The 24,771-nt window shown below is 46.5% G+C and overlaps 1 protein-coding gene across 4 annotated transcripts in view; it reads left to right on the forward strand.

Moving 5' to 3' along the window:
- Exn (Ephexin) overlaps positions 1–24,771 on the forward strand; it is a 182,108-nt gene that overhangs the window by 77,475 nt on the left and 79,862 nt on the right. For all 4 annotated transcript variants that reach the window (XR_008613590.2, XM_050184427.3, XM_055073448.2 and 1 more), the window contains exons 8-9: positions 3,288–3,399; positions 6,887–6,985. Coding sequence is in view for 3 of the 4 variants with exons in the window: in XM_050184427.3 (XP_050040384.2) it covers positions 3,288–3,399; positions 6,887–6,985 (211 nt within the window). In the remaining variant the exon portion in view is untranslated. The remainder of the gene's footprint in view (positions 1–3,287; positions 3,400–6,886; positions 6,986–24,771) is intronic.

The following is a 24,771-nucleotide window of genomic DNA, read 5'->3' on the forward strand; positions in this document are numbered from 1 at the left end:
AAGTGGAAGGCACGCGCGCGGCCATGCACTCGTCATGCTGGCGGAACGGACAGGGTGGCTTTGTTTTAGAGTGCACTAGAATGCAGTCGAGTGGGCCGAGTGGTGCGGCGCTCCCTATAGCAAAACAACAAAAAGTAGGCTGTCGGTGCTGCGAGCAAATCAAGTATTAGGGAAGCGCGAGCGGGCGTCTGCCCCGGGCTGGTATAACGTAAAACTATTGCAATCTGTTTTTATGCCTATTTAGGTGAGGCCTGAGCCATTTTGACACTAATGTCGCATTTGGAATAAAAAGTCGCAGCTTCGCCCAAAAGGCAAAGCATCGATTGCAATAGCAAATTAGTAGACAACTATACGAAGTAAGGATAGTAGCTCTATCGGCCGTGTACTTTATTCTTTATTCAGAGCTTACCCCGCATTGCCCAAAGGCGCTACAGTAGGGGGGTTACAGCATTGACATAAACAAATCTTCATTTTTACAACACACTTGCACTTGAGACAACTTGTTCCATTCTTTTATGGTTCTAACAAAAAAGGATTTTGTGAATAGGTCCGTCTTGGTATGCTATTCCCTTATTTTGAAAACATGGTCAGTTCTGTATGAACGGTAATGAGGTTCTTTAAAGTATTTTTCTTTGTTAATCCTCTTTTATCCTAAAATATCTGAAAAAAGAACTTAACCGCAATTTTTGTCGGCGCAATGAAAGCAGTTCCCACTCAAATTCATTTTTATCCGAGTGCAGCTCTCCCCCCTCTGGTACCATTCCAAGACGAACCTAGGTGCCCGTTTTTTAAATTTCTCTACTTAATAAATCGGTGTAACTTGCAAAGGATCCCATACAGCACAGGCATAGTCTAGTATAGGTTGAATACATGTTAGATAGGCTATCTTTTTTATGTTGCGTGGTATAAAATTTAGTGCCTTTCCAGCTCTCCCAACCACATCGCTTACATGCGCATGCCATGAGCAATTGGTTGAAAAGACTACTCTTATATATTTATATCTAACTGCTTTTTCTACAGGCTCAGGCCCAAACAATGAAATGTTCCTTTCCTTCGAGCGATTCCTAGCCTTACGTGAGGCCTCCTTACAGTGAAGGACCGATGGAGGAAGCAAGCGTACTCTGAAAGCTCCCTTCACCCGTCCTCACGTAAGGAGCGGTTGCCGCATGCCTGGGTTCGAGATTATCTCTTAAAAGCTTTACGCGAACACCATTATTCTATAAAAAATGTTGTATCGTTCCACAATCTTTAAATTGAAGAGCTGATATAGAGAAGCGTGGACGCTTTCTTCTAGCTTTGTGTGCTAAAGTTTAAAAAAGTAGCGCATTACAGTGAAAAACTTGACATGCTCCATCAACGCTGGCACGCCGGCGTCGTGCAACGCCTAGCAACGCTTTCATGCCGCATGTGTGACTGAAACGAACATGCCTGGCAAGACGTACCGTGCTCGCGCTTCTCCGCAGGTGGGCGACAGCGCGCATGCGCAAGCAAACGTCACGTGGTTAAGCAGTGAGGTGAAGCGCTCGTTCAGGGCCAGGAGCGGCGTAAGGACGCATGAAGGTAGCTCTGGAGCTACCTTACGCTGAGGAAGCACCAAGGAAGCCTTCACCGAGGGCCCCTCAGTAAGGAAGCCTTCAGAGTGACATAAGGTAGCCTCACCACAATGAAGGCTTCCTTACTGAGGTAAGGAAGATTTCATTGTTTGGCCCTCATTGTTTAAGAGGTACTGAGTCTCCATTGCCGTCCGTTTCCTTGTAAAAGAAATGCGGACACGCTTTGTATTATTTAGGTTCATTTTCCACATATAGCATCGATCCTGAACACGTTTCAAGTCAGTTTGCAGCTGGGTAACATCACTCTTACTGCTTATGTCTGTACACAATCAGTTGTCCACAAACAGTCTAAGATGTGATGAAATACCCACTGAAATATCATTAATATAAACTAAAAGTAAAAGTGGCCCCAATACAGAGCCCTTGCAAACATTGTATGTAAACATTTGCTTACTAACTAAATTAAGAAGCATGGTGTCACCTGGGCACAAGCAAACATAAACACATCTTGCAAGATGACCGCAGAAACTCAGTTGTAATGCTGTAGTGAGGAAGCATAGCAGCAGGAAAGAGCGAATTGACTTTTGTGCTGCCTCTCGCTTAATACAAACTAAGCAGCGAAAACACAGCACACATGAAGCTTTCAGCACTTGCACTCTGTCCCCATTGGAGATCGCTCTCAAGATGGGGCCCGTGTGGCCGTGCCATACCTAGCAGCCACCGGAGCTGAACGCCACCTGCCCCCTGTGCCTTGTGCGCGACGGAAGACGGCACGCTTCCCCCCACTTTTCTCCCTTGCATGTGTGAAGGTGAGCCAACGATGGTGGCTCAATCTTGTGCACCCAAGGGAGAAAAGCAGGGAGGAAGCACGCCGTCTTCCGTTGCGCATAAGGCACAGGGGGCAGGTGGCGTTCAGCTCCGGTGGCACAGCCACGCCCTTGGACGCTTTCACTTGCGCATACAGCATATGGCGTGCGACGACAATGTTAATTCCCCTAGATGTTACATGGAACGTCACGCCAATTCCGATGGCAGAAATGCGCTTGGAGTGCCCATATAATTGCTATCGCAATAAAAACGAATTGCAAGAGTTTTATGTTATACCACCTCAGGGTTGATGAAGCTTTCTGGGTGACATACGGGTGACATATTGTGACCCAGAAATTATGTTACTTCGTTGATTGGACTGCATAATTTGAGAACATTTTCCGCTATCATCATGAGTGTCGGCGCGGGAATATATAGTTAGCTCATAGTGCCACCGATGTTTTTGGCTTTACAGGAAAACATACGCCGTCCCGCCGCTCGACCCATTCTACCATTCTAGTACGTTATAGCTACCAAGTGCACTTCTGCTATGTGTTTCGTGTTGGTTTATTTCGTGTTTCATCGTGGTATCAAAGTGCGCTGTCATATTCCATTATTCCACCAAAATTCAGATTGGCCTGCTCTAAGCTGCTTCAAAATGAAATTTTATCTGCTTTGAATTACTCCAAAATGAAATTTAGTCTGCTCCAAGCTGCTACAAAGTGCAACTTTGTCGTCTCAAAACTGCTCCAGAACGAAATTTTACTTGCTTCAAAAATTGCTCCAAAATGACTTTGGGCAGTCGCATGGTGAAAGTAATGTTATCGTAATTTGTGTTTGTTTTAGTGCAGTGAAAGTGCGGCCGGTACGGCTATGTGCTGCTCTTGGGTCTTAGTTGTGCAAGGCGGGATTTGAACTATCCTGCAGGAGTCCACTGGCAAGCCGTTGGGCGACAGCAGCCGACGGAGACCCCTGGCCACTTTCTACGTGCAGCTCTCTGTGGACGGTGCTGCCACCACCACTACAGCCTCCGGCACAGGTGGCTGTCTAGCTGTCCTTGACAAGCATTTGGTGCAGCATGTGTCTGCTTGCACGAAAGCCATTTAGTAAAATAAAATGGAGCTCCCAGTGTTCAGCAGCAGACTGGAGAGGAGGCCATGGTGCTTTTTGCGTGACGCAGACAGTGGCGCCTATTTAAGGATGACCTCGAAGGAAAGCATGGGTCGTGCAGACAGTGCATGCCAATTTGGGTGTTTGGTTGTAGGATGGGGTAAAGATAGGAGAATTAGTTGAGGTGGCCCATTTCCTTCACTCAGATTTGCAAAACAGTCTGCTAGAACCTCACTGGGGTTGCTTGAGTCTCTTTATGATGTGAACAAGGAGAAAGAAAATGAGCTCGATTTTTGTTAGTCATGACCATATAAAGCCAGTAGGCAATGAAGCCAAGGAAGGCATGTGGTAATTAGCCGTGGTTGCAACAAGCTATCTTTTTGTTCACTTTCATTTCCACTTTTCTTCACTATTTTCTACATTTCAATTTCAACAGCAGCTAATTACCTCTATGCTTTCCTTGGTTTCATTGCCCGCTGGCTTTATATTGTGTTAATGCTATGAATTCCTTTCTTTTTTTCGGTTTTGTTTTTTTCTGTGGTTTTTTTTTTTTTTTTTTTTTTTTTTTAACTGCATGGTGGCATCTAGTTTAGTAAAACCTGTTGCTTCTTTCAAGGAGCTTGAGCTCAAAAAAAAAAGTTTTGGCCAGTGCAGAGATCCAGGTGTCCCTCATCGAAACCAAAATAAACTCTTTAAAGAAGGGAAACGCAGCACTGAGGCATTGTGCAGAAGCTGAGAGTATGTCAGGACAGTTGAGGTTGGCAATTACCAGCTGTTGAGAGAGACTTTCACTTTTGACAATGTTCGGGCCTCATACCTATGAGCTTGCTATCAGTTCACAGAAATGTCTCGTATTCTAAAATATTTGCTTCTGTATGCTTCTCCTTTTTATTAGTATTTGAGAATGTTCAACTCTATTTGCAATTGTATTTACCATATTTTTTTAAGATATCTCATTTGCTGTGCATTTTACTAACCCCTCGCTTCTTTATTCTTTATGAATAAAGTAAACACTACTCCTTACTATCCAAACTGGATTAAGTCACTGTTCAAACATGATTAGATAGTTTGTTTTTTTAACATGCTTACTAGGGAATGACAGCACCGGGCGACATGGTGTCAGTCCGTCTTGACAGAAAACTAAGTTCTCTGTCACCAAGGAAATTTTGCAAAGGCACTCAGGGAAAACGTGGCCAGGGAACTTGAAGATGTCAACTGAGTGGACACCCTGGCAATACTGGAAAAAGTACACTTTACATTTATTCTGCAGTATTCTGCCATCTTAACTGAATAAAAAATCACCAGAGGGCAGGCACTATGCGAACGGCGTTCACTTTACCTTGATGGGTGTTGTTCATGGTAGCCACTCTCAATATTTCTCATTGATTGTGCACGAATACGTTTAATTAGCTGGATTTATAAGTTTTACCTAATAAATCTTATGTTAAATGAAAAAGTTGTGGATGACATTGACAAGTGACCGCTGACAGCATTCAAAGCAACCTAGGATTTGTGGGGACTTTTTTGAGAAGAAAGAAAGCCCATGAAATAAATAAGAAAGAATGAAGGAAAAAAAGAACACTGACCGTGACAACCCTCCTGTGCACCAAAAATCACATCAATCTTTACGCAAACCATGTCAAACAGTGGCACTGGGAAAGAGCGGCCACACTTTTTTCTTGTTGTGTCGACAGTGATTGGCCTCCATCTTCGGCCCCTATCACATGCGAAGTAGCAATACCTCGTAACGGTTCGCTTCTGAACTGTTACAAGACCGTGACCCAAGTTTGCATGTTCGTAATATATGCAATGCTCTGATACGTTTACATAGGAGAGCGCTTCTATTATTGGTGCGGGGACGCGTCACGTGGATTAAAAAAAAATTGTAGGCCTCGCCTTGCTTTATTTTTTGTTGTTGTTGTTTCTGGGAAAAAAAGGACCACACAAGTCCTAGGTCGCTATATATGTGGTTATCAGTTATTTCTTGACGTTTTACACAACCTTTGCATTGGCATTTTATTGAATAAGTAAGGCAATAAATGTTAGTTCGTTAATATAAATATTAGTTGCCTGTTCACAGGAAAAACAAAAATGCTTAACTAGCATAACACAAGCGTATGAACGAAAAGTCTTCGGTTATTTTTCTTGGCCACATTTAGTTGGCACATCCGGTATGTAATTTTATTTTGGTTTCCAAGAACCCTGTATGGGTTTCCTTGTAGCTTCATGCTGCAGTCATGTGGTTGACAGTTTTTCCCTGTCACGAATTTCGCTCGCCTTGCAGGCTTCTGCAGAACTAATGTGCCGTAATCTAGTAGTGGTTCTGCTAAGTCAAGAAAGGAACACCTTTTCATCGTATGCCTGTATTTCACTCATATTGACATTTACAAAGCTGCTCCAAAACGTGTGTTTACTGCACCAAAACAGGCAATTCATGCTCCAAACCTGCTCCAGAGTGCAAAATTTGCTGCTCCCAGAGCTGCTCCAAAGCTTCCTTGGCTGCTTCCATCCCTGGTCTTGCTGCTTGACGTATTCTGGTTGAATTTGTATATTTTCGTTGTGTTGTTTGTGTAGGTTGTAGCTGTAATTTCTTTTTTCTATTTCACTGCATTGTACAAGTTGTATCCTGCCGTGTTGTATTTTTTTTTTTATTATCATCATCACATGACTGTGTTTCTGGCTTAATTTGCATTGAATTCCCTGCCATCAGTTGTGCTGAATCACCATGAGAAGCTTGGCCATTGTGTCAGGTTGTGCTACTGCTTGCCCCTGCTGCTGTCCAGTTGAGCACCACCCGAATTAGTGTGTGGGTACAAGTGCAATGAGTGACACATTTTGTCCCAATTTCAGCATATCTGAGAGGGAGAGGAATACGGGTGTGATGTGCCTGCCATTTATGGCCGCCATACTTCAAGGAATAGTTTCCTTACAAATGGCACAAAGAGGAAAAGCCTTGGGTATTCAGCAGCTGTGAGCATGCTTTGGCCAAGCACTGCATGCACAAACATGACGGGGACAATGAAGTCTGCACATTTAGAAAAAGGAGTCAGGAGAAGGAGTTCACTGACCTCCTTTATGTGTGGGTGGGCACCACTGGAACATTTCATACTGTGTGCAAATACTTGCCAAACAGTGTCTGGATTTAGCGACAAGCATAGTTGAGACTGCCATAATTCATTTATGCACTGGGAATTATGTAATTGAATGGATTAAGTGTAAATTTTGAGCACTTAGTTGGTCTTGTTTAGCTAGAAGATAGTATTATATGAAGCTGCAGCATGCGTGGCTTAACGTGTCCATGCCCAATGCATTCTCATGGTGGCTGAGCTATTGCAGCGCCCTCTGTTAATCTTTGTGTAAAGGTGAATGGCGTCACCTTGAGTGTGCAAAGGGAACTGAGTTTGTGTCGCACGCAGGGTCACGGCCACAGCGACGGCGCCGCTTGCGTCGCATGTCAGCCGTACCCAGGCGACCCCAGTCACCACCACCTCTGCCACCGACGGCAGCTGCTGCAGGTGTGTTCAGCAGCTCCTGTGCACATTAGGGCCTGCTTGTCTCCCATATGTGCATGCCCTCCAGGAGCATTTCTAAACGTTGCAGCAGCCCGAGCATGTTTCTATGGTACCCGTTGCTCCTTGTGTCGAGCGATTGGCCCTTTCTGTGGTCGCTTGTCTTTTGTTGCTGCACTGTCGGCCTACACTGACACAATCTTCAGAAAGGCATGCTTCAATTAATTTATGCATTCGGAACATGTTATCAAATTAGACATTACTGGAAATGGCTCATTACAACGCTCTCTACCTGCGCCGTCAAGTGGCTGCTTTACAAACAATGGATCTGAAGGTGTTCATTCAGCGGTCAGGTGAAAAAAAAAAAGTGCACTCTGTAGCCTCTCCTCGACACTTCCAGTTAGGAGACTGCAAGAGACATAAATGGAGATGTAATCCTTTCAGTGGGATCCCTTTTGTCCAGATTTGCACAAGGCTGTGTCTACTCATTAGTGGAAAAAAGAAAATTTCACATCACACAAACCGTGCAAACCACCATTGGTGTCATTTGGCAAGTTGCATAGCGTTTGTACTGGCGACACAGTGCACCAGACAATGAATTGGAAGAGACAAGACGTCGACTCTCAGCTCGAGTACTAAAAATTAGTTCACGCACACTTACCAAAAAAAAGAAAAGGCACCTGCAGATGGCACCAAAACTAAGACCACAAAACATACTGCAATGCAAGAACCACACCTTCTTAATTTGGATATGAATTTTTCTTTAGGTGTGGCCCATGCAGAAATAGTCTAAGACCAATGTTTCTGGTGCATGCTTTTTTTGGATCTGCTCGATTATTTGGACTTCCCCACAGCACCATCGCCTGCTCTATAGAAGTAGTGTATAACAGCAACCAAAAATTCAGCTATCGTGTAGTGCTTCGCTCAATTTCTTGGGCGTGATCCATGTGCTCAAGATTGCAAAAATGGGGTGCACGAACCAAGTTGCTGGTGTTCCCTTGCTTTCATTGGCTAAGTGTCTTCTGGCTTTTTGAGCACCATGCAGCGAATAGGTCTGTGTCAACTTCGAATCAAGTGAAAGAAACTACAGTGCAGAAATGGGCAACAGACCAGTTGCAGGGACCGACACAAGTGATGCAGCCTAGCCTTAACTCTTTCAGGGTCGATTTTTTTCGCCATAAGTGACTGCTCAGGGTAAATCTTTTTTTATTGGAGATTCCAATTCTTCTGAGAAACCTATTTCAAAAAAGATTTGCTGTAATTTTTCTAGGGTGACCGTAAAGAAAAAAATATTTGCGTTAGTATATAAGTGCTCTTTATTCATGAATAACAATAAAAAAAAAGGAAATAAACTTATAAGAATTAGAAATTTGATGCATTGTTATAGTCCAAGGCTTAGAATATGCACACACGAGAATATTTCGCAAGTCTCAAATGTTCCTGCTCTTACACTAATATTTACGTCCATAGCGTAATCGAACTGCGTAGGTGAGCGCACTCAAGAAAACTGTGGTTGTGTGCCCATCAAAAAAGCGAAACATGTGAACAAACTTCCACTAATCTTCATCTTATCGCCAACCAGATGCAATCAGATATTGCGAGTCTCCCCCCCCCAAAAAAAAAGAAAGCTCATGCACGGCGGCATCCTTCATATGCTCACCCCTGTGAGCACCAAACAGGCGAGAAACAGGCGGCTGCCCTTTGAGCAATTAGTAATGAAATAGCCATCAGCTTTGTGAACGCAAGTAGCCGAAACCGCCCGCAGAACAAAACCCAAAAACTGCTGCCCGCCCGCCCGTGCTCCAATGCGCGAGCGGTAGTATATAGATGCGCCGGAGCAAACTAGCTATAAAACAAACCATGCAACGAAAACCGAGAGGGGGAGGCGCGAGAAAAAAATTACCCGTATTTCCACATAGTGACAGCACATGCCAGGAAAGAAAAAATTAGGAAATTGGCGCGCTTTTTAAACGTACAGACAGCGCCATTAATATACGGCATCAGCCATTTTGGGCTTGTTCTTGGCACCGTATATTTACGCCATTGACCCTTAAAGGGTTAACTTCAGTTGCGAACACCCAACGAAGCAGCGCTGGTTATAGGCCTAGGGGCCTAGACAGTGTAGCAGTGTAGAGCTGTGTGGCCGCAACAAAAATTTGCCTGCTTGCCGGTGGAGCAAGGGACGAAATGCTACCAACTTGTTCATACAGATGGCTCATTGGTGATCGTGCCTGATATATACCAGGCCCGTATGATGGTTGTGCCTTCAGCTCTGCATGGGCAACGAGCTGACAACCATGAATGGGCCTACCAGGTCAGTGCGGGACAGAAGTGACAGCTCCAAGCTGAATACACACAATACAGCGTAAACTGTAGTCTTCAGGGTGGCATCTCCACATTGCAGAGGTGTGCAGTGCACATTCATCTACGCTAAGGCAAATGTGAGATGCATCTGCAGCATCGACTGTCACAAGTTCAAGGGGGTATTGTTTTACCGAAACACAGTGGTGCTGAGAAAAAGTCTGCAAACAAATTTTCTGTGCTGTCGACATAAAAAACGAGCAAAATTAATTTTTCTCTAGCAATGTTTCTTTTTTTTGCCTGCATGATTCTTTGGACATTTTTTTGGCCCCATCAATGTCCAAGAAATCAGTCCAGTCAGTGACTGTAAATGTGTAGCTGCATGGATAAACACGCATGCATGCCACTCTGTGTAATAGCCTTAGAAAGCTTTCGTATAGCATTGTTTGCTGCTTCATTCATTATCGCTGCCGTGTAACCGTAGAGATGGAGCAGCGGTAAGCTGTTTTCTTTGAATTGCACGCTTCAAAGGTCAAGCACTCTTTTCTCTTGTCATCGTACTGCACTTAAGGCTGCATGACAAAAAGACTATGGGGGTTTTCACGAAAGATAGGCACAGAATGTTGTAATCAATAGTGCCTGCATGTGTTTCACTTGGTGCAGATGTAAAGAAAGCTCATTGCACAAACATGCACCTACAAAGTGCCTCAAGTCTGCGTATTAACGTACCCGGCAATGTGCACAGTGTGTACGTTACGGAGAAACACAGTGGGACACGAATTTCTTCGTGACAACATTGACACTTATTTGATGAGCTTCTCTCTAACAGAGTACACAAGCAACAAACAAATTGATTACAAGCCTGACATGCCTCTGCGCACCACACTGGGTACAGGTACTAACATGCATGTCACAGATGATGATGCTTGGGAAATATAGGTACTGTATAACCATAGGGCAAATAATTTTCCAAGCAGAGCAATAAATGGGGCTAGTCAGTCCATTTTGAAAAACTTTACAGCAACAGATCTCGAGTGCAGAATACTAGAGAAGATATACAAAATTGCGAGCAAGGTTCTAGGAAACATTGGCCTGGTAAAGCTTCAGAAAAGTGTCACACATAGCAGGGAGGTCTCTCTCTGACCATTCTTCTCCATCAACGTGCATAAAGAAGACATCTTTTACGGTCTTAGTAGAAGACAAGGAAACATCGCAAAACCAAGTAGCAAGGTACTCACAAGCTCATCATTCGGTGCTTCCAGTTGATGACCCATTAGGTATTGGTGGTTCACAGAAGGCAATAGAATTCTTCAAGAAAAGTTAGCGTGCTTCTCGGTTGACGTCAGACATATTTTATATTGTTCTGCAGTGTGCAGCAATTAGAGCGGTAGAAGGCAGCATTGGCAACACAAGGTTCATCAACCAATGTCTCACTGGAGTTCAAGATTTTCTAGACTATGAATATACCTGCAGTTGTTATGTGTGTAATGTGAAGGAACCGTGCATGCGCAAAGGGAGGGAATAACTGTTGGGTCCTGTACTGCTTATTCACTTTGCAACTTGTTCATGGCAGAAGGGGACCATGTATTCAAACAAAAAATGGAAGGCATGGATGCCGTAGCATGTTCTATGGATGATTTTATGCTATTTTTTCCGTTTTAGAGCAATGTAGAGCATTTCAAAGCATTGTAGATTATGGTTTGGACACATTCCGTGAAGTGTTCAAAGGTCTTGATTTTATATTTGAGCTACCAAACAATATGGTTATGAAATTTCTTGATGGAAATTTACATGAATGCCCGTCATACGTGCAGGTGTACGTGACAAAAGGTGAAAAAGGGCCGATGACTTATTGCATTGATTGCAGTGGCCACTCAAAACTTGTAAAAACAGGTGTTGTGCTATCCTGTTTATCTTTAAGAGATCCTGTGACCACATGATGTTAAAGCTTGTATGTGCAGGTTAAAAGCAAGTGGGTTGCTGGACTCATTAGTTGACTCCATCGCTGAAAAAAGTTTTCAAAATGTTTTGGGGAAAAGCCAACAAAGTCAGATCCCGGAAGAAGGAAACAAAGGCTGGTCAGTTATCCCGTATATTTACACCATAATGCATAGGCTCAAAAAGGTAGGTAGCAAACATGACGTACCCATTGCATTCTACACACTGCAAAAGCTGACAGGCTTATGTAACAAAATCAGCGGTAAAAAACAAGCGTGAAAAGCTAAAAGGTGTACAGCTGAACGTGCTCCGAAGTTTGTTGGGTGTCAAGTTGAACCTGTATACGGTCGAAACTCTTTATAATGAACTCGATAGTTCTGTGAAAAGTGGGTGTTACATCAGTAGTTCAATTCATTACATATGGGCTCGCCCTTAAAAATGCTCAAATATTAACCTCACTGAAGCTGGTGACAGCAGTTAGAATTCAGCAGGACCTTGGTCCAAAAACGAGATTCTCAATGTCATTCGTGTTCCTGGTGCATTGCTGCACCTAGCTGCAAAATTCATAAATGTTCATCTAAAGAATAAAATGCAGCATCGTATAGATCTTTCAAATCAGTGCCCGGTTCTGACCTCCTGTCATTCAGAAACTGCAAGTGCAGCCACCATTTTTTATTTGAGAGCTTGTCATATATTCTGCTACTAGCGGGACATGACTGTATTTTGCACAAGAGAGTGAAGCCATATGGCGAAGCATTCTAGTTCGCCGGAAGCATTAACTTCGGAAACTGCTGCCATGCTGCGAAGGTCTGGGACGTCTTAGTCTCAGCATTACGACTGCGCATCAGCCACGCAAGAGCTATAAAATTATGTTATCTAGTGTCACTCTGGGCGAAAAAAAATTCAGTGTTCGAAGGGTAAAACATCACCGTGAACCATTATAAGCCATCGGCAATGCGTAAACGAAGTGCTGCGGAACCGTGACCTTCTGACAACAGTGTAGTAACCGCCAATCCTTTGCAACATTGCGTGACGGCAGTGTGTGGTGCAGGGTCCTCCCCGACTCGTGGCATGTGAATATCGATGGCAACGACAGGAGCACTTGAGCGGCTGTTGGATCTCATGATGGAAGGACATAGATGGTCGTTTCAAATCATCGAAGTAGGTGTAATGCATGTGGCTCCGTACAGACAGTTGCGCAAAAACAAGAGTGCCACCATCGTGGCATTTGATGTTGCACCGGCACATGGGCCATTACATTCCATGCACCATGCTGTTTCAGTACGCCTTCTTCCTGAAGGCTTGCCTTGAAAGCACACGAGCTTCTTTGTTGCTTCTGAAATCTGCGCTTGGTGGTCGCTCACTCATCTCGAAGGCCGTATCGTCGTCACGGTTGAACTGGAGTGGGGCGTGTGCCCAGTTTGGTCATGCTTCCATGCTTTGGTACTTCGTGTGTGCTCTCTTTTTACCGGGACTGGTTGAAGCACTCGTTGTTACAGCACAACGCATTAAAGAAATTTTCGTTATATCTGGAAGCAGTTTCAATAGGCGGGGCCGAAAAATTGTAAATGCACTGAAATGTGGTCTTTATAACCGATAGATCGTTAGAAGTGGATTTGACTGTACATCAAATCATTAACGTCTGGGAGGCAATAATATGAGACAAATGTCAAGGTGAACACAAGACTTAGGAAGCATAGAAACAATTGTAGGGGAGTGACCTACCCTGGAAACCTTGCCACACACTGTAACTGATGTTCATGTGCACCAGCGTTTTCCAAGACAAAAATCTTGGAGTGAATAAAAGACGACAAAGAAAGAATAATTTTTGAATCCGCAGTCATGGCTTCACCACCTGAATAACAGAAGTGTAAAAGTGCACCATCTCTCTTTTTATCGCCTGTGAAAATTGATTTGATTGCCAGCACACAGAAGAATATGAGTAGGACAGTGTGGTGTCCTATTGCTTGCTTGGCCAACCATGTACCCATAAAAATTTGACTAGCGTATGAAAGATATGTAGAAGTGTCCAAATATTCAAAAAGTTCGAATATTGCATATTATATATTTAATATTTGTATTTGATACGAAAAATAGATATTCGGAAATGTTCGAATATTCGGTTGGATACGAGTGTTCGAATTAAACCTCAATCAATCAAAATATTGCTGCCAGTGCGGGAGCAAGAGCAGTTCTCGGCATTTTTTTTCTATCTAATCTAAGGATATTGGGGCGATCTTATGTTGAATTTTCTGAAGATTTCACGCTGCTAGCAGAAGTTCGTCTTTAAAGCACACTTAGCCGTTAAACGTCTGAACTGAGTGGGAAAGCCAGCCTCTTAGTAGTAAGGGGCACAGGTTTGCGGACAGCAAGGGTGCATATTTTCTTTGACAGCGGAGCTGTTCTAAGTCAAGCCGTCGCCATCCAGCATTCGGTGTCACGCAGGGGGGAAGGCTCCGGAGCTCACCGTCAGAGGGCACGCCGAGGGTAGGAGCAGAGCAAGAATCATGTGCGATAAAGCTAGGGAAACGATGGAGCATGTTTTATTAGAATGGGAAGACTTCTGCCCAGCGGTTGATTTAGGCACCAATGGACTCCTTGAAGCCCTTGGGTTCAGCGAGAGCAGGAGAAAAGTAAACATGTCCGCAGTAGAGATTAACGAGAGGTGATTGGAAGATTGGTGGAAGAAAAGTAGGGAAACAACAAAAAACGGAGACATACAAAAGCAAATTTCGCAATAGGGGATCAGAAAATTTGGTTATGGGAATTCATCGTGCACTTTTTTTCTTTTTTTCTTTGTTTACCAAGGTAGGACATTAGGCAGTACTATAATAGCAAGAGATTGGTGGCTCAACCCACTGCCCCTTTCCAAAGAGGAAGCTCATAACATCCATCCATAGATCCAGGGCCCTGCCAGGGTGGGAGCAGACCAATCAGGGCTCACCGGAGGAAGAGGGAGGAGAGGGGCTTAGGAACAGGTGTTTCACTGGTGCGCGCCCTCTCACTGCATGGGAATTCCCACTGCCGCTCACGCTTGGCGTGAGTGGCAGTGGGAGCTCACTTGAGAGCGGCAGCGCCAACGTCGCACAAATCCAGATCTTCGAGAGCGAGAAGCACAAGCAAAGCGCCAGTGGAGGGAAGCCGCTACCGCTGAGGATCTAGAATGGGAAGCACAAGCCAATCCCCAACTTCGAGAGTAGGAGGTCAAGCAGAGACGTTGATGCAGAGAGATTCCTCCAACGGAGAGTGCTGATGGATGGTTCAAGAGAGAATTCCTCGACCATGAGTGTGGCCACAGCTGCAAGATGTGTGATAGACTGTGGTTTGATCACAAGCTCACGCAACTGAAGAGTCTGGGCAATCTGGAACGGAAGCTCAAATCTAGCAAAACGACGACGAGACAAAAGACTTTCATGAAAATTGCGATAAACACGAGTTCAAACTTGAGAAAATGACCACCAGCTTTGCTGTTTTGACAGCTTTCACTGCGTGGAACTGGCTTAACTTGTTTTTTCGAAACGCAGCTCTTAGTGGCTCATTCCTGCAGCAAGTGGCGGTGGCAGCAGCGTAACCGAGCGAACGAGCACAACAGCGTAAGATGAAAGAGCAAACGTGGAGTGGCAGATGAAAGAAACGAGCCGTGAATGGCGGAGACCAATGAGAGCAGCCCCTTCAGTGATGTGCGTGTGGGACACCGGCTTCATGCAGACCTGCCCAACCACTCGATGTGTACTCGTATCTCTTCTCAGCCGGACCGCTCGTTTCGTACTATCGTATGCTCGTGTCAGAGCTCTCACTCGCACTTGTTTGGTTTGCTTGGTTTAGTCTCTTTCACGCTTGTTGCGGTTGTTATGGCTTGCAGTTGTTTTGTAATCTCATTGTATGCATGACACGAATTGTATAGTACTTTGTGGAAGCCAAGCGGCACCAACAATTACACTGGAACCTTCAAGGAGTCATGTATAAAAGCTGACGTCACGCCAGGCTCGGTGGCCTGCTAAAGCTTGGCAGGCCACCGAGCCTTGGCAGGCCACCGAGCCTGGCAGCGAACGAACATTATGCCTGGGGGGCGTCACATGCTTGCTACACCCCCTTACCCCCAGTTTGTTTGTTAAAGAGAAAACAAACGTCCATGTTTTAAATACGAGGCTCTGCCTCCACCTTAGCTGGGTCGACAGTGCCTGCTATCCTGGCGAGTAACGGTTCGGTGGCATCCTCCGTTGAGTACTCCACCTGGGCACCGGTGTTGATGGGTCGGGTGTGGCAACGCCGGGTGCTGCCTGAGCCAGCCTCGCTCCATCCAGAGGGTCCGTAGTGGTCGGCTTTGCGAGTAGTGCCGGGCTCGACACTGGTCCAACGGGTGCCGCACCACTGGCAACGGTTGCCGCCTCTGCGGTGGGTGGTGCTCTGCTGGAAGCAACTGGTGCTGCCGCTAGTCCTCCTGCGGGCTGGAACTCAGAAGTGGCAGTCGAGGGTGCTGGCCAGGTCCCGAGGCGAGGCCTGACATGGTCGGCGTGTCTGTATCACATGACCCTGTCTGGCATGCGCACGAGTAGCGATGAGGCGCTGGCAGGAGACACCACCTGTCCGGCAGACCAGGGTGGGCCAGGACGGAAGTTCCTGGCGAAAACTGGAGCTCCCGACTCTGGCAAAGGCCCGGGACGGCACCCTTGGTCAGCAGCCAGCTTCTGTTTCAGCTGCTTCAAGAGCACTATGGATCGGAGGTCCGGATGCAAGACGTCCAAGGGTGTCTTAACCATCCGACCCAGCAGGAGCTCACAGGGGGTATGGCCAGTGACATCGTGGGGCGTGGTCCGGTACTGAAATAGTATCCGGGCAATCTGCGTCTGGAAATCCCCAGTCTGGCTCTTGAGCTTGTCTTTGATGGTTTGCACCACCCGCTTGGCTGCACCATTTGAAGCAGGGTGGTACGGCGGAACAATCATCCGGCAGATCACGTTTTTCGTCAGCCAGGCCAGGTACTCTGTGCTGGCGAAAGCACGACCATTGTCGGACACGATGACATCCGGCAACCCCTGGGCGGTGAAGACCTGTCGTAGCGCTGCAATGGTCGCTCTTGCTGATGGAGTGGTGACAGGTAGAACCTCCACCCACTTTGAAAAGGCGTCCACCACCACCAGGAAGTAATGGCCCATGAAGGGTCCCCTAAGATCCACATGTAGGCGGTACCAGGGTCTCTGTGGGAATGGCCAGGGGGTGATTTCCACACGACGCGAGGCTCGCTGATTCTCCTGGCAGATTTGGCAGCTCTGCACCACATGCAGGCTGGCTTCCAGGTACTCTGGCAGACAAACGCCCAGTGCATGAATCCAGTTTCGGCCCAGCAGCGTCGGCGACGACCCCTTCGTTAAGTAAAGGGGAAGGGTTGCCTCCCTGTCGCCAAAACGAACGCTGACCTGTGCCTGACCCTGGTCCTGGGAGAGTTGTCCGGAGAAGCTACGCAGCATCACGCCCGAAGCCTCGACGGGCACGCCGGGGAAAGTATGCTTGAAGAGTTTGCCGGCCATTACTGACACGTTGGCCCCTGTGTCCAGCTCCATGGAAATGAGGTGCCCGCAGATTTCGACGGTCACCATGTACGGCGGCACAGACGACGGTACATAGCCTGTGTGCCACATGTAGAAAATCGGCGGGTCCTCGGCCACGACGTGGAGCCTGGCCGCGGAAGAACTTGAGCCTGCTGCCGCACGCCTCCGCCGCATACGCTTGCGATGGCTACCCTGGCCACAGGCTTGTCTGGTACCTGGGCTTGAATCAGGCTGCTGCTGCTGTTTGCTGTTCGTCTTCCCCTTTCGGCATACACGTGCCAGGTGCTCAGTTTTCCCGCACGTAAAGCATTGGGCTCGAGAAAACTGGCACTGTGAGGGGGAGTGGCACCACCACAGCGACCGCAGGCACTGCCCTTTGTCACCAACTTGTTGACCGCGGCTTCCGCCGACAGTGAGCCAGTCGCACGGGAAATCTCGCCGCCGTCCTTGGCGGCAGCTTCCATTGCCAGCGCTGCCTTCACGCCGTCGTCCAACGAGGGGTTGGGAAGCTCCAGGAGTCGTGTCTGCATGGCGGTGTTGTTGATGCCGCGGACGAAACGGTCCCGGAGCAGCGAGTCCAGTTGGTCCCCGAAGGCGCAGGCACTCGCTAACCCTCGTAGCGCAGCAATGAACTGCCCGAGGGTCTCTCCTTCACGGCGGCTCCGGTTGTTGAAGCGGAAATGCTCCATTAGTGTGGACGGTGCTGGGTTAAAATGCGAGCACAGTATGGCAAGCAGTTCACCCAGCGTCCTAACGTGCGGCGTGGCTGGCTTGAGAAGGTCGAGCAAGAGGCTGAAGACGCGGGTCCCGCAGCTGGCCAGGAAAATGGCCCGCTGTTTGGCCTCGGGTGTCTTGTTTGCCCGGAAGAACACGTGGACTTGCTCCTCGTAAATTTGCCAGGCGGACCCATCTCCCTCGAATGGCTGGAGCCTTCCGTACAGCTTTCTAGGTATACTTTGTGGCGCAAAATGCATTTCTTGAAAAGGGTCCCTTTTCAAGAAATGTATTTTGCGCCACAATGTATACCTAGGAAATCTAAGCACCAACTTGCCCAAGAAGAAGTCCTTTTGAAACATCTTTCCGTACAGCGGCATGGTGGCAGCAATGGGGGGCGGTGTTTCGCCGCTCGCGGCGGTGTGGCACGCTCCGTGGGTACTCGTCGCCATCCTCGTCGCCAGTGTCACGAGTATCCCGGGCTCGTGAGCAAGGGAGGGCTCGAGGCACCCTCCGATAGACGGACGCTCCGCAGCGTGGTGGTGCTGAACGATGACTGACCGGCAAGCAGCCATGCTCGTCGGTGTTTATTGCGATGTCGTGACCAATGTTGCCTGCCAAGCTTTAGCAGGCCACCGAGCCTGGCGGCGAACGAACATTATGCCTGGGGGGCGTCACATGCTTGCTACAGACGTGTTTGGCCCGCAGATCAGATTTCTGATGATTGCCAACTCTGCTACGTTTCTCTCCGAAATACTTTGCCTCAATATACCGCAAAATGAGAACATGTATAGAGCTGTGCTCAAATTTTGCCTTAGGGAGTATCGTAATCAAATTCAGTCATCGCCCAAGGAAAGAACTGGACAAAGCAACAGTATCTGGAATCCCCGACTAACCAAACAACCGCCCACATGCTTAATCGAAACGATGGCAATCTCCCACCAACATGCGCAAGATGCCTGAAGCGATTATTGACGCGGATTTAAGCTGAAGGTTTTTTGCCTCTCAGCTCAGTGAACAAGGCTTCTGTGTGGAAGCCGAAACGTTAATCTCTTTTTGACAACCCCCATTTCAGTCGGGGTTCTCTATTTTATTCCTATTATGCCAAGTATCAGAATCGTCAGGGTTTTTTTTTTTTTTTTTTTTTTTTTTTTTGTTTGGCAATGCCACCCCCAATTCTGAGCTTATTGCTTGACAGAAAGTGAGACAACTGGCGAAGGGTCAAATGCCTCAGAGTTTAAGGGCATTTGATGCGATATAGTAAGGCACAGGCTGGTGAGGACAGCTAGTGGACATTAGTAAATTTTCCAAGTTTACGTGAGCCAAATACACAATGTTTTGGTAAATGGCTTACTAGTCTAGTTCTTTAACATTGACAACATAATTGCGATGCTCCAACATAAGAAATTAATCCAACTTGCTAATAAATGTCTATGGATATCATTTGCTATTTGGTTTGATATTCGAAGCTAAGTACAGTAAAACCTTGTTAATTCGAAATCTTGGATAATTCGAAGGTTTTGTGCGGTCCCGTATTTTCCGATGTAAATTTGACTGGATAATTTGAGCTGGTGGCCTTGACCAACCCAGTTAATTTGAAGATTTGGGGTGCTATGCGGCAATTCCCGATCCCTATTTCAGCGACGACCATTCGGAGCCACGAGGGGATGCCACATAGCAATTGCGATTATTTGTAGATGAAGCGCCCGACCTGTAGTACTGCTAGCACAAAAATCAATCCACGGTACACCCCACGCACCACCAAAATGCGCGCCTGCAGGGAAGACGGGCTTCACTGCAACGCAGCAGGCATAGGTTTTTGTCACATGCTCTCGTCCCCCACTCCGCATGCCCCTCGCAGTCGCAGCAGTCACAGCGTCAGTGCGTGTTTCGTGCCGCTGCCACTGGCTGCCATTCACCCATTCTCTCTCTGCGCCTGCGGCGACGTGTGTGCGGTGGTTAGGGGTGTTGCAGCTAGCGTGGTGCTCCTTTTTTTTCTGAACTGTGCAGAAGTGCCAGTGAGCGAAGATGCCAAAGTATAAGAGTTTAACACTGCAGCAGAAGTTCTGCTTGATCCAAGAAATGGGTAAGAACACGTGTTCCAAGACCGAGTTGACTGAAAGGCACAGCATGGCCCTTTCGACGTTGTCCACAATATTGAAGAACGAGTCGAAGGTACTGGAGGCTTACAGCAAGACATATTCTTCGAAGTAGTCGCGAGTACAGGCTCCCACATACCAAGATATGGAATCAGCTTTACTTCGCTGGCTGCAGAAAGCAAACACAGCCCACCTTCCCGTCAATAGAACAATACTGCGGGAGAAGGCCAACCAATGACTTGGCTCTACAACATGGGCACGAAGAGTTCAAGTGTAGCAATGGATGGTTCAGCCATTTTTAAGAGTGTGATAATTTGACCTTTGTCGCCGTCTGTGGCGAGAGCGGCAGCGCAAACGAGAGCGTCGTCGACGACTGGAAGAAACACACGTTGGCTCTGTTGCTTAGCGAGTACAGTGTAGACGATGTGTACAACCTTGACGAGGCAGCCCTTTTTTGCAAGATGCTGCCCACAAAAAATGTTCGCAGCGAAGGACACTGCGGTCAAGAGTCGAAAGCAGGGCAAGGAAAGAATTACAGTTCTGTTCGGCGCGAACGTGTGCGGTAGACACAAGCTACCACTACTCGTAGTTGGAAAGACTGGGAAGCCTCGCTGCTTCAAAATGCACGGCTGTCGCCAAGGGATGAGCTTATCTACTGGCACAACGAGAAAGCCTGGGTCGCAGGTGCAATATTTGAACATTACTTTCGGCAGCTTGACCGCAAGTTCACTGTTGTTCGTTGTTAATTGCCCAGCACATAGTGACATCCCACACCTGAAAGCTATCGGGATGGTATTTCGTCCTTCAAATACCACGTCGATCATTCACCACACAAGGAAAATTTACCGCCGCCACCTGCTCAAGCACATGCTCCTTTGCTATGACAACGGCAAGGAGTACTCCGTCGACCTCCTTGGGGCCATATGTCTTATTGTGTATGCATGGAAGCAAGTGGAACCCACTTTAATCATGTGGTGTTTTGAACACGCTGGCTTCTCGATGGAAAGCACCGTCGATGCTGATGCTGACTATTCATGTGCACATGATGAAGAACGAGCCAAGTATTGCGACCGCATCAATGCACTCTGCGCAGAGGATAGCAAATCCGGTGCAGTCGGCTTCACCGACTATCTGCACTTTGAAAATGATCAACAAACATGCTACTCAGACTTGGAGAGTGAAGCTACCACTGATGCAACCATGTGCGATGACAGCGAGGACAACGACGCTAACTAGCCCTCCCGAGCACCTACTCTCAGGGAAGTTATCGGATTGCTGAACGTTATCCACAGTTTTGTTGAGTGCCATGGTGGAAATTCTCAAATGCTGCATGTAGTTGACCAACTATAAAACATGACCCTTAGAGCCTCAAACCCTTAGAGCCAAACCAGCATCTCTGATTACTTTAATTAATCCAAATATCGCCGAATGAAGGTAGCGCATTCCTGCAGCGATATTTTTTGCCTGGATTGCATTTGTTTTTGTGTTTGGTTAATGCGAAAACCTGCTTAATTCGAATATATTTTGCAGTCCCAGTGACTTGAATTAACGAGGTTTCATTGTATTTGATTTGTATTCAAAAAATTGTGATATTCACATATCCCTAAAAATAAGCAATTGTTAGTAGCACCTTGTCCTGTCAACTTGTGTTCAGGGTGTCTACCAAACGGGAAAACCGGGAATTCTCAGGGATGTTGAGTAGTCAGGAAAAACTCAGGGAAAACTCAGGGAATTTGTGCTTCCATCAGGGAAAATTAGCTGTAATTTTATTGAAAGGGTCGAAAGTCGAGGTAATGCTGGCTCGAGTAACAGACAGGAATCGTAATGAATCGTCTTTGACGCCCTGTCGTCGGCTGGAGGAGTTGCCAGTGTACAGTTAACGACCGACTTTCCGGATTCCCGATAATTTGGACGGCTTCGCGGCACCACCACGTACCCCATAGAGTCAATGTATCAGAACGTCTGAAATTTTGGACATAACTCTTCGTCGTCCGATTTTCTGGAGGTTTTTTCGTGACCGCAGGTCCGAAACGGCATTAATCAAAGCCACCACCGCTGCCATTTTGATTACCTTGCCGCCTCGAACCGGCGCTCTCGCACGCAGATCCGCTGGCAGCCGTAGCCACCACGGCGGCAACGCTAGGCCTAGCTGCTTCGACGTTCGCTACGAAGCTTCTTGCCGTTGGATGCCGTGTTTTTTATTGAAAGGATTCGCTGCTGTCAGCAATGGCACGGACTCCGCCTTTGTGATCCTCGCGATTGGCTTAGAAGCTTGGAAAGCACGATGCGTTGCATAATGCCGGTTCCCGAAAGTCTGCTTCGCCTTCGTACACAAATGTTACTTGGTGAAGCATATGCAAAAGTATTGCAGTGAAGCATAACAAGCGTGGGAAGGGGCTATTGCCATGGGACACAGTATGTATTCCTTAATTATACACGCGTGCACCCGGTATTTCCTGTCGCAGTACGAGCTCCGATATGCCTAATACGTGTACCGGCAGGCCTTCAGAGCGTTTCCGAATGTGTCTGTGGCGGTTTGAGCCCTTAATGGCAGTAAATGACATGCATTTATTTTTTTCAACTGGCCGATTTTTCTGACGCTTTCGCGGCCCCTAAGGAGTTCGAAAAATCGGACGTGGACTGTGCGACCAAGAAGATGCTTCAAGTGGTTTGTGCGGCGAACGAGTGGCGGAAGGAGGAGAAGAACAGAAAGGACCTATGCATTGAGGAATGAACGGGAAACGAAGCGTGCAGCCGCCAATGTGAAGGAGCTTGAGCTCAAGAAACAGTGTTGGCTGATGCCGAGATGCAGGTGTCCCTCATACAAACCAACATAAACTCTTCAAAGCAGTGAAACACAACACTGAGGCGTAGTGCGCGGGCTGAGTGATGTCGGGACAGTTGAGGTTTACTTACAAGCTGTTGAGAGAGAATCTCAATTGTGACAAAGTTTGGGCTTCGTACCAATGAGCTTTCTATCAGTTGATAGAAATAGCTCATATTCTAAAATATTTGCTTCTGTATGCATCTGCTTTTTATTCGTATTTGAGAATGTCCGACTCAATTTGCAGTTTTTTCGAAGACATTTTATATGCTGTGCCTTTTACTAATCCCTCCCTTCTATTCTCTTTTTAAATAACATAAACAATACTCCTTAGTATTCAAATTGGACTAAGTCGTCTTTTTTTTTTTAATTTGTCGTATTCTTACTAAAGAGTGACAGCATCTGGTGATATGGCTTCAGCCCGTTTGACACAAAACATAGTTCTGCATCACTCGAGGAATTTTGCAAAGGCACTCGGGGAAAACCTGAAAACTCAGGGAATTTGTAAATGTCAACTTGGTAGACATCCTGGTGTTTCCGTCTTGTTTCTTCATGTAGTGCTCTGGAATGTTCGTAAAAGAATCCAATTTTCTCAACTTCTTTCTTAGTATTTGGACAGAAAATTAAGGGCGCCTACCCAAAACTGTATCATCTGAGCACCTCTTGTACATTATACAGCGCGCTTCCATTATGAGTATATGTGCAAGAACAAAACCCTTTATTGTGAAAACATTACCTGCCCCATTACGTAAAGACCCATCAGTGTAGTCGACTGAACGATGGTACCAGAAATGGCCGATAGCGCAAAGTGTAAAACCACGTCACAAATTGCTTGGATTGATGTCAAATTTTCACGGAGGTTCCTGTCAATAAAGTAAATTAATGGTTCTGAAAGAAAATTCGGCAAATTTCGGTCTGGGTGGTAATCGAACCCAGGCCTCCGGGGCGCGAGACGAGCACGCTGCCCCAATGCCACAGTGGCTCCACAGTTATTGCTGAATCAAGGAGTGGCCTAGTGCGTGTGTCACTGCACACGTGATGGCTCAGCCAATGGGGACGAGGTGGCGCCATGTCATTAGTGTATAAAATGAGTGTATAAAATAAAAAGCATTGATGTCCAATTGAACAGCACTGAGCGGCCCTTCGAGTTGTGCACGTTTCATGGGCAAGCAAGCGCCTGAGACGCTTGGCTTGTTTTGAGTTGGCCTTACCGAGATGCAGTTAGAACGCAGGCAAGGGCTTGCACTGACAAGGAATGTGCGGAAAAAAATATTTCACAAGAGGGACTATAATGCTTTGCATTCCCACACGTAAGCAGTCTTAAGTGTCTCTGCTGCGTTTTTCATATTTGCGCCAGGTGACAACTTGAGAGATTTTTATTGCTTCTTTTTAAATCTTTTTTCAGTTTTTGCAAGTCATGCATTTCAAATACAGTAGAACCTCGATACAATACCATTTTGTACAATTTCCTAGCATCAGCATTCGCAGTTGAGAACATAGAAAATGACCCAATACAGTTATGCTTCCTTTTTACTGGTTGATATGTTCCCAGAAAACATGGTCATTCAGCACCAACATTCAGTAAATCACCAAACACGCTTCCTTTTTACCGGTTGATACGTTCCCAGAAAATGTGATTATTTGGCACCAACACAACAAGTAAATCGCCAAACTGCCATCGTATGATACATTTTCCAGCTGCTAGATCCCGTAAGAACAAGAAAGGGCACGAGCAATCAAGAGCATTAGCCACGGCAGCTTCCCCGCAGTGCTTGCTTGCATGTCACAGGAAAGTGCCAGCATGCACTCAGTTCTTCCAGTAGCAGTAAATGTTCTTGCAGGTCGTCGCACATTGCATTCACTGCTATTGCCGCCAACCCATTGTGATCAGCATCTTCACTTGTCTGTTTCACAGTGCATACAGCGTAGTGCTGTTTGAAATGTACTGCATGTTGCAGGCGGCATGAAGTGAACATTGCGTTTTGCTCTGGAGGAATCGCATTTTGCCGTTGCCCACTGGCTGAATTTTGTTTTGGTATCTCATTGCCATCTATGCAATCTAGCATCTATGCATCTATGCATCTAGAAAACAACAAATTGTGCCTTGGGCAGCTCGGTCCCCACTGGCTCGGTGCATGTTGATGTTGCGTGCTGCATCAATTTGCACAACGCTTTGAAATTACGTAGATGTCTACTGCAGCCGAGTCCGCCAAACTTTATTGGGACTTTGAGTCGTACAATTTTCTGGTTAGTACATTTTATTTATTGTGTTTTCTTTCAAAATGCACGGGAACTTTATTAATAAATGTATGGTCATGTCTGGCCGATGCTCCAGTGTTGCACCCGTTTGGAGGGCATTAGCCTGTT

This window comes from Dermacentor andersoni, chromosome 3 (genome assembly GCF_023375885.2).
Source record: "Dermacentor andersoni chromosome 3, qqDerAnde1_hic_scaffold, whole genome shotgun sequence".
Classification (NCBI taxonomy): Eukaryota; Metazoa; Arthropoda; class Arachnida; order Ixodida; family Ixodidae; genus Dermacentor; species Dermacentor andersoni.